The sequence below is a fragment of the Elephas maximus genome, chromosome 15 (genome assembly GCF_024166365.1).
Source record: "Elephas maximus indicus isolate mEleMax1 chromosome 15, mEleMax1 primary haplotype, whole genome shotgun sequence".
Lineage (NCBI taxonomy): Eukaryota > Metazoa > Chordata > Mammalia > Proboscidea > Elephantidae > Elephas > Elephas maximus.
This window is the reverse complement of record NC_064833.1, coordinates 37,754,308-37,770,215: the sequence shown is the minus strand read 5'-3', so window position 1 is coordinate 37,770,215 and position 15,908 is coordinate 37,754,308. Positions and strand designations below refer to the sequence as shown.

The window sequence follows — 15,908 nt, the reverse complement described above, 5'->3', positions numbered from 1 at the left end:
GGCACACTTAAGAATTCTGATTTATGCAGGTTACCTTAGCCAAAAGAAATCCAAGTTTCTCAATTTTAGTTATTCTTGTTGAAAAGTGGAGGTGTTCAAGAAACATGGTAGATGGAATTTTTGGACGAAAACAGAATTCTAGAACCTGTTGGTCCCATCTGAAAATGTCTTTAATGTAAGGACTTCTGAATCTCAACTACAGCCAATAATAGCTCCCACTCATTGGACCAATGGACGACCAACTGCTACTGACCACCTACTTCTACTACCTGCCCACACTGAATACTAATTACATACCATGTATTCTATGTACATTATCTTAAATACAACAAGGCTACGAAATAAATATTACCATCCCTACTTTACAAATAAAGAATTTGAAATTCAGAGAAATTAGTAACAGTCCCAAAGTCACACTCAGCTAGTAAGTGGCAGAGTAGGAATTTAACTCAGAGGCCTTTCTCTTTACATATGGTACTGCTCCCACCACCAGCAGTAGCTGGTTGGATTTTGTGTGGATTAGCTAGACACATTTATTCCTCAAGACACTTCACTATCATTTGCCAGAAACTTGTAATTACAAGTCTATGGTAACTACCATGTGAAGGGCAGTCCTGTAGCAGTGTAAGGGAGAAGCCTGTACAACTTTATGCCAGGTTGCCTCTGTGAACGTAGACAACACAGTGAAAAATCATGGCATAAACCATCTTCTTTTCCATCCCAGCACTGGGACAACACCTGTTTCCCACCACTTCCTCCCACACAATGTGCACTGGATGGTTTTGAGTCTGGGGAATGGAGGAGTTAGTTGTAAGCACTCTTAAAAACAGGCATTAAAAGCAGAGTCTTCAGGTTGAGCAACTTTTATAAGCAAAATTGAGGGTTGCTGTGTGTGTGTGTGTGTGTGTGTGTCTGTGTGCATGCATGTGCTTGAGAGTGTTATGCATGTGCGTCTTTTGAGAAGAACTGTAGTGTAGTGTATGGATAGAGCACTGATGGTGCACTGGTTAAGCACTCAGCTGCTAATTGACAGGTTAGCAGTTCGAACCCACCAGCAGCTCCACGGGAAAAAGATGTGGTAGTCTGCTTCCATAAAGATTACAGTCTTGGAAACCCTATGGGGCAGTTCTACTGTGTCCTATAAGGTCCCTATGAGTCAGAATCGACTTAATGGCAATGGGGACAGGTAGTGTACAGAGAGGTCAGGTGATACACAATGTGCAACTTCCAGGGAGAATGCCTTAGCAGCTTCATGAATCAAAGACCACGGCTAAATTATAACAATAATAATAAGCCAGAATCATCATTATTTGCCAAAGCGCATCTTACTCGTTAGTTCTTATCTTTCCTCACTCCCCAGAATTCCCCCTACCCAAGGATAAACCAGTCATTCTCCCCTTGCTTTATTTCATATGCCAGGTCCCCTCCAGAATCCAGAGGTCTACATTCATAAGCTTCAAGTCATTACTCTTCAATGAATTATAAAGTTAAATCCATCTATCTCTATCTGAAATGAAAAACAAAGGAAATTAAGCAAGAAAGAAGGCATAATGGCTTCAAGAATATTGTATTCAAGGTCAAAGCCTGAAATAATTGAGCTAAAAAATAATCAACTAAAATAACTGTGAGCAAAATATACCTGCTCTGCAGAATACATTCCAGCTAGAAGTCTTCATTTAATGTTACAGTGCACACAATGTGTTAGCTGTGTGTTTGTGTGCTTGCAATTCTATGAGATGTCCTGCGGTTCATAAATACTGAAAAGGGACAGTTACCATAGTAACTAAGTGCTATTTAATGAATACTGAAGAACTAAAGCTCATAAGATAGTCTGAAATTGCCAGAACATAAGTTACTGCTACTGCTATGCGCTTGCAAGTAACACACATGCCATTCTCGCTAATAAAATTTTCAACGACTTGGCAGATTTGACCCGTCTCTGCCTTGACAACAGGCTTCTTGGCTCTGTCCATGAAAGGACCCTTGAATGCCACATGAAAATCACACTCCTGATTTCTTCGCCTGACTCAAAGTACCAAGGTACTATATTAAAATGGATCAGACATTTAGATAGGGAATGTGTCCTTAAATTTAAAGCTTTGACCCCAGTAGCGAAGCATTAGGACATGGTCCTCTGTCATAAGCAACAGACACTAGCTCAATGATCTATCACACTGAACACAGCAGACTCTTTTTACTTCCAAAAAAGGTGAATGCTTCATATATACCAAATGCAGTTTGTTTTTATTGTGCAATGACACAGAAGAGTTACTGCAGTTGATTTTTGCAGAGACTTTTTACAGGCTAATAAGGTCTTAGGTAATCTTTCATCATGGTGTCCAAACCTTCCCTACAGACTCCCACTCCCAGTTCTCGCTCACCATCCATCACCACGTGTCGAATTCCTCACCTGGAACCACCCGGCTTTTTACCGGTTTAAAAGGAGGAAGAAAGCATGGTGGCACTGCTTCTCTTTGCCCTGATTCCCCTCGGCAACTTTAATGCAGTCCATTATTAAGGTAAGAGATGGTGGTGCCAGCATGCTTACTTCTATGGGCCATTAATAAGCAACAAGAATAAAAATGAAATGAAAGCATCTATGTAACCTGAAGCCGAAAATCATTAGCAGATGCATCCCTTCCCCAGGGCTTGCATAACCAGCAGCTCAAAGGCCCTGGTTGGAGCCCCCGAGCTCAGTGCAGGTCGTGGGCGCCCCCTTCAGGGTCTGGGGTGAAATGCGTGTTGTTCTCCTTTGCAATCGCTTCTGCTAAAACTGTTTAATGAAACTTCTTAGGGAACTTTTGGCCAACCTCTAACGGTGTGGTCAGACAGGAAGGCTGCACACCACCAGCCTTCAGTTAACATTAAAATCAGATAGGAAAAATAAAAGGGGATTTTTTTTTTCCGGAAGGAAAAAACACTGTAGCTACATCCATTTGTTCTCTTGATTAAATAATGCTTCTCCATTAGGTGAGGTCCCTTTAAAATTGGCTCCCTCTGTAAGAAAAAGAAAACTCGAAAGAGGCAGCCCACTTCCTCCTCACCTTCCCACTCCCTCCCTCAATCGAACCTGCTGTCTCTCTCCTGTAACCATCTTAACTGTCTCCCCCTCCCACCCCCTACCCCACCCCTGCCCTTCCATCAGTGCTTCGGTTTTAGTCTTGACTCTCAGGGCCAGACGTTTCATTTATTCTCCTCTCTGATGCGGTCTTACACCAGTGACTACTCTAAGGCAAGAATGATCCTTCTTCTTTGAACTTCTATGGTGTCTTGTTTCTTCCTCTCATGTGATAGTCTTAACGCATTTCCACTTAGACTGCAAATATTTTACTTTATATCTTGTGTCCTCTCCCTAGGATGGTCAGCTTCCTAAAGGCAAGGCCTGGCTCTTGTACAGCCTTGGACAATCTAGGGCCTGATTCACAGAGGTGCTCCCACGCTGAGTGAATACATGAGTAAAGGAGCACACGATGGCAAGTCTCTTTTAGGAGTTCATTTCTCCTAAGGTTTCTGTTGAACAAACTTATTGCTCCCCAAACTCAACAATGAAGGGGTACTTAAAGGCAATGAGACCTTCCACAGCTCTTCCTCCTCTCCTTAGAAAATCCTTTCTACTTAACTCCATCTTCATTCATTCTTTCGACAATCATTTATCGATCACTTACAATAAATTAAAAGCATGAAGTGAGGGAATGCTATTCTTCTGACTTTTCCTCTCACCACAACTGTGGTTGAATAAAATTGTTCTAATTTTCCTCTATACCATTTCTTAATTGCATCCATCTTCCATGCAGTGTGGGAAGCTATATGCTTCACGCTCACCCATTCAACAGTGCTTACTCTACTCCTACTATGTGTTGAACTGGGCCAGGCCCAGGGATATAGGATCAGTTTAAACATGGAGCTAGAGCATAGCCCCACACTTCTGAAGTGTGGGCTGCACATACTGACTTCCTTCTAAAAATGCTGGAGTCGGGGGGAACTACTCAGTGGAGAAACCTGACAAACACTACTTCTGCCAGGTGATCAAGGTCAACATCAACAGGGAAAAGTCAGGTTGACAGTATGTACCCTTGATAAACTGTCATGAGAATGGCCCTTTAGCTCTATGGTCTTCCTCCCATCATTGTTGTTGTTAGCTGCCATCAAGTCAGCACCCAGCTCATGTAGACCCCATGCACAACCAACAAAACACTGCTCAGTGCTGTGTCATCCCCATGAATGACTGCATATCGAACCACTGTGATCCACAGGGCTTTCACTGGCTGATTTTCAGAACTAGATCACCAGGCCTTTCTTCCTAGTCTGTCTAGAAGCTCTGCTGAAACCTGTTCAGTATCATAGCAACACACAAGCCTCCACTGACAGGTGGGTGGTGGCTACACGTGAGGTGCACTGGCCGGGAATTGAACCTAGGTATCCCGTGTGGAACGCAAAAAATTCTACCACTGAATCACCAATGCTTCAAAAATCCATTATCCCAGGCTAATCATGAGAAGGACATCAGACAAACCCAAACTGTCTGATTCTACAAAATATCTGACCAGTACTCATTAAATCATCAAGGTCATCAAAAACAAGGAATATGTAAGAAATCGTCACACCCAAAGGAAGCCTAAGGAGCTATGACTTTTACATATAATGTGATATTTATTCTAGATGGGGTCCTGGAACAGAAAAAAAGACACTAGGTAAAATTAAGTAAAAGCTAAGCAAAATGAGACCACTCTTATACACACTATTTCCACACAGAAAGAAACAATTTTTGATGGTTACGACGGAGGGGAGGGGTAGGGAGGGAAAAACAACTAGATAGTAGATAGGTGGTAACTTTGGTGAGGGGCAGTAGGCAGTACTGGGGAAGTCAGCACAACTTGACGAGGGCAAAGTCATAGAAGCTGCGCAGACACATCCAAACGCCCCGAAGGACCAAGCCACTGGGCTGAGGGCTGGGGGCCACGGTGTCAGGGGACATCTAGCTCAAATGGCATAGTCTATGAAGAAAATGGTCTATATCCAACTGTGGTGAGTAGAGTCTGGGGGTCTTAAAAGCCTGCAAGTAGCCACCTAAGATGCATCTACTGGTTTCATTTTGGCTGCAGCAAAGGAGAATGAAGAAAACCAAAGACGCGAAGAAAAGATTAGTCCAAAGGACTCTCTGTACTATCTTCACAAGTTTTCTGTAAATCCAAAACTGTTCTATAATAAAAGGTTTCTATAAGAAAACTGGAACTAGGCTTCAAGGATGTCAGTGAGGGAGAAAGACAAGTGACTAAAGATGGTGGTACTTACTATAAGTTGGGTGCACAGGATTCAATAGGAGTCAGACTGCAGGCTGAGAAGAGGCAGGCATCACACTGGTAGGGGTGGTGCCTAAGAATAGTGGAAAGTTGTGGACAATGTGTGGACAGTTAGAGAAGGCTAAAAACATTGCCGCACATCAGAAAGGTCCTAGTTGAGGTCATCAGCATAAATTTTGACCAGGAACAGCCACGCTGGATGAGCAACTTTCTCATAGCAACCAGGCCAAGAATAGAGAAAGCTGGTGCCATGATTGACCCAGATAAGGAATCAACACACAGTTTCTGGAACAATCTCTCTATTTTAATATAAACCATGATAAATGCACTTCCTCTTTGTTCAAATAATCCTCAAGACTCATTAGTCTATGAACCCTCCTCTTGTCTCCTGGTTCCCACATTCTGCAATTTTCACTTTGAAAAAGATTAATAATGAAATTCATAAAATCCTGATGTTCGGCTGAGGGAAAATTCTTTTTTTTTTTTAATAATTTTTATTGTGCTTTAAGTGAAAGTTTACAAATCAAGTCAGTCTGTCACATATAAGCTTATATACACCTTACTCCATACTCCCACTTACTCTCCCCCTAATGAGTTAGCCCGCTCCCTCCTTCCAGTCTCTCCTTTCATGACGATTTTGCCAGTTTCTAACCCTCTCTACCCTCCCATCTCCCCTCCAGACAGGAGATGCCAACACAGTCTCAAGTGTCCACCTGATACAAGTAGCTCACTCTTCATCAGCATCTCTCTGCAACCCATTGCCCAGTCCCCTCCATGTCTGATGAGTTATCTTCGGGAATGGTTCCTGTCCCCCAACAGAAGGTTTGGGGACCATGACCGCCGGGATTCCTCTAGTCTCAGTCAGACCATTAAGTCTGGTCTTTTTATGAGAATTTGGGGTCTGCATCCCACTGTTCTCCTGCTCCCTCAGGTGTTCTCTGTTGTGTTCCCTGTCAGGGCAGTCATCGGTTGTGGCTGGGCACCATCTAGTTCTTCTGGTCTCAGGATGATGTAAATCTCTGGTTCATGTGGCCCTTTCTGTCTCTTGGGCTCATAGTTATCGTGTGACCTTGGTGTTCTTCATTCTCCTTTGATCCAGGTGGGTTGAGACCAATTGATGCATCTTAGATGGCTGCTTGTCAGCATTTAAGAACCCAGACGCCACACTTCAAAGTGGGATGCAGAATGTTTTCATAATAGAATTATTTTGCCAATTGACTTAGAAGTCCCCTTAAGCCATAGTCCCCAAACCCCCGCCCTTGCTCCGCTGGCCTTCGAAGCATTCAGTTTATCCCGGAAACTTCTTTGCTTTTGGTCCAGTCCAGTTGAGCTGACCTTCCGTGTACTGAGTATTGTCCTTCCCTTCACCTAAACTAGTTCTTATCTACTAACTAATCAGTAAATAACCCTCTCCCACCCTCCCTCCCTCCCCTCCTCGTAACCGCAAAAGTATGTGTTCTTCTCAGCTTATATACTATTTCTCAAGATCTTATAATAGTGGTCTTATAGAATATTTGTCCTTTTGCAACTGACTAATTTCACTCAGCGTAATGCCTTCCAGGTTCCTCCATGTTATGAAATGTTTCACAGATTCGTCACTGTTCTTTATTGATGCGTAGTATTCCACTGTGTGAATATACCACAATTTATTTACCCATTCATCCGTTGATGGACACCTTGGTTGCTTCCAGCTTTTTGCTATTGTAAACAGAGCTGCAATAAACATGGGTGTGCATATATCTGTTTGTGTAAAGGCTTTTATTCTCTAGGGTATATTCCGAGGAGTGGGATTTCTGGGTTGTATGGTAGTTCTAACTTTTTAAGAAAACGCCAGATAGATTTCCGAAGTGGTTGTACCATTTTACATTCCCACCAGCAGTGTATAAGAGTTCCAATCTCTCCGCGGCCTCTCCAACATTTATTATTTTGTGTTTTTTGGATTAATGCCAGCCTTGTTGGAGTGAGATGGAATCTCATCGTAGTTTTAATTTGCGTTTCTCTAATGGCCTTTTATTTTTTTAATGGCTAATGATCGAGAGCATTTTCTCATGTATCTGTTAGCTGCCTGAATATCTTCTTTAGTGAAATGTGTGTTCATATCCTTCGCCCACTTTTTGATTGGGTTGTTTGTCTTTTTGTGGTTGAGTTTTAACAGAATCATATAGATTTTAGAGATCAGGCACTGGTCAGAGATGTCATAGCTGAAAATTCTTTCCCAGTCTGTAGGTGGTCTTTTTACTCTTTTGGTGAAGTCTTTAGATGAGCATAGGTGTTTGATTTTTAGGAGCTCCCAGTTATCTGGTTTCTCTTCGTCATTTTTGGTAATGTTTTGTATTCTGTTTATGCCTTGTATTAGGGCTCTTAACGTTGTCCCTATTTTTTCTTCCATGATCTTTATCGTTTTAGTCTTTATGTTTAGGTCTTTGATCCACTTGGAGTTAGTTTTTGTGCATGGTGTGAGGTATGGGTTCTGTTTCATTTTTTTGCAAATGGATATCCAGTTATGCCAGCACTGAGGGAAAATTCTTAAATAAAAGGACTGGAGAAGCAAGATATAAATAAGTCAAAGAAATCCAAAAGTGGTAGGTTATTTCAGTATATCCTGCCATGTAAAGATAACATTTCTCCATTTTTCAAGAAGACATTTAAGAAATTGTCTCCAGTTTTTATAAGGACGTGGGGGTCAGAGGAATAGAAACCTAGGGTTCATCTGCCTCTGTTGTCATCACAGGCAAAATAGCTGAGAATACCTAAAAGTGCGAAAGAAAGGGAAAAAAAAAACAAAAACCCATTTGCTGTCCAGTCAATTCTGACTCATGGCAACTCCGTGTGTTTCCAAGCAGAACTGTGGCCCATGGGGTTTTCAGTGGCTGTGATCTTTTGGAAGGTGATAAGCAGGACTTTCTTCCGAGGCACCTCTGGGTGGACCATCAGCCTTTCGATTAGCAGTTGAGTGCTTAACCATTTGCACCAGCCAGGGACTCCTTAAAAATTAGAATATACTGCAAATAATGGCACCAGGCAAACTGGATGAACACAAAATAATAATACATATCTTAGGTAGTACTTTCTTAATTTACAAGGCATTTATTTTCCCATGTGTTATTTCATACAATTCTAACAAAAACCCTGTGAGGTAGGCAGAACAATTATTAATAATCTCATTTTATATATGAGATAGTGGCTATCAGAGACCTTAAACGGCCTGCCGGGGTCTCCAGCTCAGCAGCAGTGGAGCTGGGACCAGAACCTGCACTTTCAAGCTCTTGGACCTGCACTTGTTTTCAGTATGCACAGTGTCTAATGTAAGCGGTCAGCAGACGTAGATAAAGACAACTTAGTGCTAATGATTAAATGCCAAATATTTATCTCTATCCCAGAAGGCATATATATGAAAGTTTACCTATTCAATTTTCTGTTATCACCACTGTGTAAAGTGAAGGATGGTTATTATGTTAGAAATACTAAAGTATTCATGAGAGAAAGAGAGAGAAAGAAACTTAAAAGTATATGAGCTTTTTAGTTTGACCTTAAGTTAGTAATTCTTAGACTAGAAATGAGGGAAGTTAAGCAGGCAATATATAGATCTTTAAAAAAAAAAACAAACCCAAACTACACATCTGGATCATTCTATTCTGTTCTGAAACAGCTAAAGAGCAAAGGAAGTACAAAACAATGTTACAGAAATCGGGAGCTGAAACTTGTGAGAATGGGGTAGTCTAAATTTGTATCACCTAAAAGGGGACTCAAAGAGACATAATCACAGCCTAAAAATATCCTCCAAGCAGCAACACGTGGCAAATAAAGTAAGTGAATTATTCACAACCTCAGGTTCAGGTCATTTCTCTTTGTCCAGTTGTCCAAGCAAAACAATGCTACAGACCTACGCGGATACCATGCTCAGAAATTAAAACAGCCAAGGTTACTCTTCAAGCTGAAGAGTACAGAAGAACCACAGGGAATGGTCTCCTTGGACTCTGCATGTCATTTGGAATCTGACTGCACAGTCACATCACCCACACAGTATTTTCATTTCTCCTTCATCTCTGATAAGGAATAATAGAGAGCAGCCTCAAAGCCAAAAAATAAAAAATAAAGTTTAGTTACTGGCCTACCTGATGGCAAGAACAAACAAATGCTGAAGTGGACCGTGAACGATCAAGTATAAATAAAGGTGTTCTGCTTTGATTATTATAACCCAGGAGGCATAGTGGTTAAGAGTTCAGCTGCTAACCAAAAGGTCGGCAGTTCAAATCCACCAGGTACTCCTTGGGAACCCTAGGGGGCAATTCTACTCTGCCCTATAGGGTCGCTACGTGTCAGAATCGACTTGACGGCAAGGGGTTTGGTTTGGTTTTTGCTTTGATTATCAGGAGATATCCTGGTACTGAATCTCATGAAAGCCATACAAGATTACAGTGGGGATATCTGTACCAGATCTGTTACTCAAACTGTTGTGTTTTAGCTTCCTCATTGTCTTAAAATGAAGATATTTGTCTTACCTTGTAGATCACATTTTAGATGCCAAAGCATTTTTAAATACCCCTGACAGTGTGCAGCCCTGGTGGCGCAGTGGTTAAGAGCTAGGCTGCTAACCAAAGGGCCAGCAGTTTCAATCTACCAGTGGCTCCGTGGAAACCCTGTGGGGCAGTTCTACTCTGTCCTGTAGGGTCGCTATGAGTTGGCATCAACTCATTGGTAATGGGTTTGGCTTTTGGTTTGAGAGCTGTGCAAAATGCAATTATTATCATTATTATGATCTTCCCAGATTACATGCTTCAAAGAAGTCATTTTTCACAAATATTTTTCCATATGATAGTTTTCTGCCTTTTAAACATTTTTAGGTTTTCTAAGACAATCTCATTATCTCCATATAAATTACAAGTCATTTCAAAAGCCAGTCTGGTCCTATTACTTAAAGCAGCCTAAGCTGTTTGAGTATCAGCAGAGATGACCCTGGGCGGGCCTCTGCTGGCCACACAACGGCCCTCTGCAGAGTGCTATTGAAAATATCAGGAGCTCTGCAAATATGGCCTGTTCAATTCATCCACTGACACACCCAAGCCCAAGCAATTTTTTCCACTGTCTTCCCAAGCACCCTTTTTTCTAACCAAGCAGACAAGTTGCCCACATTTAGTTTCACTCGGCTTCATCTCTCACGCAGAGAGGGGTAAACAAGGAAGAGGAGAAGCAACATAGACCACCTGACAAGCAGGTATTTAGTCCCTCAGTGGGCAACAGTTACTTGTTAACACATTAACAGAGACCCTGAATTGTGTCTAGTTGGTATCTTAGGATGTTTATATGAATCGGATGGTCAGACCATGATTTACTGCATTGCACGGATTGTAAACTGGCAATGAAGTGATACGCTGAAGTGTCTGCTAAAGGCTATCATGATCGCAGCCCATCTGCTGTGGGAACTGATTCCTAGGTTGCAACAATGAGCGCCCAGAGGAGAGTGTCAACCACAAAAAGACAGCTGTGTTCTGTGAGAGTATCTGGGGCTTGTTGTTAGGATCACACTGATGGTAGTCTAGTGCTTCTTGAGTGGTCTTCTTTTCCTTGCGGGGAGCCCAGAAGTACTACAATAGAAATGGGGTCTTTGTAACAGTATCACCCCCAAGGTATACTACAGTGAAATGCCTAGGAGACTTGATAAATGTCTTACAATAAAGGCAGAAGGTCACATAGTATTCCTGTTTACACACACACATAAATGTTAAAGTAAATGGAATTTTATCCATCACAATTGCAGTTTATAGAAAACACACATCAGGATGCAGGTCTTGCCTATGCTAACATCCTATGAGGAGAAATTAGCACAGCTTCAACCTCTACTGAATGCCTTCCTGAGTTGGTGGAATTTGCCAGACCTGCAATATTAACAGAATTATGGAAATTGGAAACAAAAAGCTGGAGTCTACCGGGAATGAGAGGCTCAAGATGAACTCAGCTGGAAAATTTGGCTAACTTAAAGTGACATCCTTGGTGCCGGAATTTTTCTCTCTGAAAGCTTTAAAAAAAAAAGGCTGTCATTATTTCGGGTTTTCAATTCAGCCTTTTTCAAGCTAAGCCCTTTATCTTCTTCATTGCTCTGTACCTTTCTTCCACGTGAATCCGGGCATCGGCCAAGCACTGAAGTGATAAATTCATATTGGTTTTATACACCTAACAATTTCCAGGGAATGGTAAACAACACAACTTTTGCATCCTCTGTGCCAAGAAAAACAAAGAAATATTTGTACATCCAAACCTTTTTCTTGTGCACAGGCTCAAAATGCCTGAGCAGTGCTAAGTAAATCCTCTAAGAAGGAATGGCTGATTAAGACTAACGCATAAACCCTCTGCAAGGTAGTGCTTTTTCTCCACGTTGAAGCCAAGGAATACAAGACCTCAGACTTACCTTGTGGCTTTTGGATCCCAAATCACAATGTCAGCATCTGATCCTACAGCTATTCTTCCTTTTCTTGGATAGAGATTAAAGATTTTAGCTGCATTTGTGCTGGTAACTGCCACAAATCGGTTTTCATCCATTTTACCACTATGCTGTAAGACAATTTGTTTTAGTTATCTAGTGCTGCTATAACAGAAATACCACAAGTGTGTAACTGACAGGGTTCAACTGGTCCCCCTCCTCCCATCACAACCAGGTTCTGTGAGTTCCTGACAGGCATTCTGTATAACAGCTCAAGGCCGTCTTACTGCTTCTCTGCGCAAGGCCACTTCACTAACTGCCTCCCCTCCCCCATTTAGACATGAGCAATAAGCTACAAAGCTGTCCTTAGATAAATTCCATGCGTCATACCTCCCGAAACACACACGCCCCCTAGCTGCCATATTACACCCCCACTGCACCCCCATACATGTTAATTAGTTCCTGGAATTGCCCACCTATTCCCAGAAGCCTCATAAATTATGCATAAGTTCCCTATCCCGAACCCTATAACTACCCAAGCATCCCCAACCTCAGGGAGCTTGACCTGAGACTTAGTCTCCAAGCTCCTTGCTTGACCAGCTTGCAATAAAGTCTACTTTCTCTTTTTCAAAGGCCTGATGTCTCTCAATTGACTCGAGGGGTTGCACCAGGCAGGACCCACCCTCACTGGTCTACAAATGGATGGCTTTAACAAACAGAAGTATATTCTCTCACAGTTTAAGAGGCTAGAAGTCCAAATTCAGGGCACTGGCTCTAGAGGAAAGCTTTCTCTCTGTTGGCTCTGGGGAAAGTCCTTATTCCCTGGCTCTTTGGTGATCCTCATGTGGTACGGCATCTATCTTCCCACATCTCTGCTTCTAGCTTGCTTGTTTAATCTCTTTATATCTCAAAAGAGAAAGACTCAAGATACATCCTACGCTAATCCTGCTCATTAACTTAAGAAACAACCCATTTCCAAATGGAATTACAACCACAGGCATCCAAACCATAGAGTAGACTCTAACTCATAGCCACCGTACAGAGGTTAGAACTTACAACACGTATTGGGGGGGGGGCACAATTCAATCCATAACACAATTCAAGGAAGAAAATGCATTTGTTCTAATGATCAAACACTTAAAAAAAAAATCTCCTATTAATAAAAGTATAAGACTCACATCTCTTAGAACCAAACAGATCTATACCTACTCTTATACCACTGAGGCAAACGGATCTGTGGATGCTGACAAGTCTTAAACGATCGTAACGATGACAATGACGTTGATGATGTGGTAACACACGGAAGCCTGATGATGACTTCAAAATCCTATCAGCTTGAAAAGGCACTCCCACTAATTTCTGCCATCCTTCCCAGAATCACGCGAGATTGCAATGGGTGACACTGAATGATGGCAACTGTGTTTTCAATTCTTATTTAAATTTTACCACTACCACCTACTACATGTATGACCTGGCTTATTAATTGCAGACCTAAGATTTATGAAATAATTACATAGACATTAAACAGAATATTAGAGTTAAAATTAGATTGACCTTTAAGTCAGGTGACAACACTTTTAGAAAGACGAAAAAACAACTCGAGAAGTTCGATTTTGTGCACCTGAAATTTACATGAATCAACAATCATGGACGGTCTATTGCAAGAGGTTTTAATATGGATAGACTTTGAGAGGATGTGACCCCTCTAAAATGATAAAAGGTTGAAAGTTTACACCTATGTAAATCTATCTGGTAAGAGCATCCTTAAGGTTTATTCAATTTTCAAAGGTCTCCTGTCTCAAAAATGATTACGAACCACGGCCTGAAAGGAATACTCCCATAAGTAAATTGTCTGAATGTTTCAGAAAGTAACACAGTTCCCTGTATGCTATTAAGAAATATTCAATCACTTTGAAGCAGTTTATATACCGGGGAACTGTAATAGATTATGATCTACAGTAATGAAGATACTCACTGTAACAACCCAAGTTCAAAGAGAAAGGCTGAACTGTTACCAAGAAATCTAAGCAAAGAGAAGAGAAGTGGTCTGGGACAGTTAGAGTTAGGATGGAGGAGGAGGAGGGGTGAAGAGGATGTTAGCAGAAGACAGGGCTAGAAAGATGTTTTGAAAATTCTTATATGTAAATGAATTATTCAAATATTATCCTGTAAGTAATGAAGAAAATTAAAAGGTTTTAGAGAAGAAAGTTGCATGAACAGAACATCGTACATAAAAGGCCACTCTGGTACTGGAGGATAGAGTAGATTGCAGCAATGAGGGACTGGAGGCAGGGACCAGTTATGAGACTACTGCAACAGTTAAACAAAATATGGGCCTCAACTAGAGTGGTTGCCATGAAGATGGAAATAAGGAGGCATTCTGGAAATGAAATTAACTAAATTTAGGGCAGGTGGTATGTGTAGAGGAAAAGTAATCAAAGAGGATTCCGAGGTCTGAGACACGATTATGTGCCATCCAAGAGCGAATTTGGGGAAATCAGTGAGAAAGGCCTGTCAACTGGCTGGACAGGAGAACACATGGACATTTAGCCATTGGATTTTTCTCCATCCTCAGGGAGAAAAGTTTAAATCATAGGAATTTAAAAAATTTCTCTTTCTAGATGTTAAATTATTATTTATGTGACCTCATACAGCAGTTTTTTTAAATATGATATCCAAGGTTCTTAAAAGGGACACCTATAAAGAGTCCATGAAAAGGGGTCTGAACATAACAAAAATTCTTCAAGTATTTCCTATGATTTCAACTATTTGCCCCAGTGACACATGAGACTTTGGGATTCAAGGACACGACAAATCAAGCAGAAGCACTATAAAATTTAAGCCTTGAAGAAGAACCCTTTTTGGGTCCAATCTAAATTCGTCCCCTAATGTCTCTGCAAAATGTTGCAAAGCATCATCTAAACTAAACGAAGAAGAAAATTATTTCTTTGCTGATATTATCCTGGGGGAGAAGGGAAGACAGTGTTCAATTCCCAGCCTCCACCCTAGTAAAAACTATCAAAAAGCTTCTCTATAAAGGATTGAGGGTCCCTTGGTGGTCCAAATGATTTACCTTCAACTACTAACCTAATGGTTGGTGGTTTAAATCCACGCAGTGGAGCTGCAGAAAAAAAGACCTGGCAATCTGCTTCCGTAAAGATTACAGTCAAGAAAACCTATGGAGGAGTTCTACTCTGTAACACATGGAGTCACTGTGAGTTGGAATCAACTAGATAGCAATGAGTTTTCTTTGTTTTGTTTTGTATAAAGGTTTATGTCACTCTGGTGACAAAATAGGTCAGATCCTGGCTGAAAAATTAGGCAAGATGGGCTGGATTCTATGAAACTTACCACGCCTTTTTCCCATATTACTGACATCCGGTCCTCAACACCATTCACCCCATTGGGGATCTTAGTAAAATCATCCTTCCCAAGAGCTTTCTGGCAGGTGTTGAAGGTACAGTGGTCAGTCCCGGTGGTGGTTAGGTCATCGCTGTAAAGAGGAGGACACACGAGTGTGATGGGGATGGGCGGGAACTTCAATACACTTCCCCAATCTCCTGACTGCCCTTCTCAGTTGAAAGTCAGAAAAAGATGATGTAGAGCAAGTAGCTTTTTGAAATACATATTTCACCCCATTCTCATTTTTATTGTGGGATTTGTTTTCTTTCTCTGCTTAAGAAGTACTGTTAGACATAATTAGAAGAACCTGGGTTCTAGGCCCAATTCCATCACTTACCAGTTCTGTGTTCATGTTCAGTTTCTCATCTATTAATTGACGATTATACTTACTTGATGACCCTTATCAGGATCACTAGCAATAATATACATGAAAGTTTCGTGTGAGTGGAGTACTGTACAAAGGTAGCACCATGGTGATCCAGGTGAAGAGAGACCAGTTCACCAGGGCAACCCTCTGGCCAAATGGCAATGCTGTGATGACCAGAGATGTGTGATTGGCAGACAGTGTTGATGTCTCCAGGGATAGTAATCCTTGTGAATAGTCTTGGAGAGGCAGAAGTGTGAAGGAGGAAGGAGGCTGAAAGGAGGGGCAAGTTAACGCTTGTACAGTCTGTAGTGAAAAGCCCTTTGTAAACCTGAATCTGAGTACCTGTAAAAGAGTGTCAGGATACCCATGAATGGTAGAATTCTCAAGAAAAACTGTCACAGTCTCCCAGATAATAACACAG

General features: G+C 41.5%; 1 protein-coding gene across 1 annotated transcript in view; it reads right to left on the bottom strand.

Moving 5' to 3' along the window:
• DPYS (dihydropyrimidinase) overlaps positions 1-15,908 on the bottom strand; it is a 107,275-nt gene that overhangs the window by 44,647 nt on the left and 46,720 nt on the right. The window contains exons 6-7 of the mRNA XM_049853930.1: positions 15,070-15,211; positions 11,707-11,849 (exon numbers count right to left, since the gene is read on the bottom strand). Of these exons, the coding sequence (XP_049709887.1) occupies positions 11,707-11,849; positions 15,070-15,211 (285 nt within the window). The remainder of the gene's footprint in view (positions 1-11,706; positions 11,850-15,069; positions 15,212-15,908) is intronic.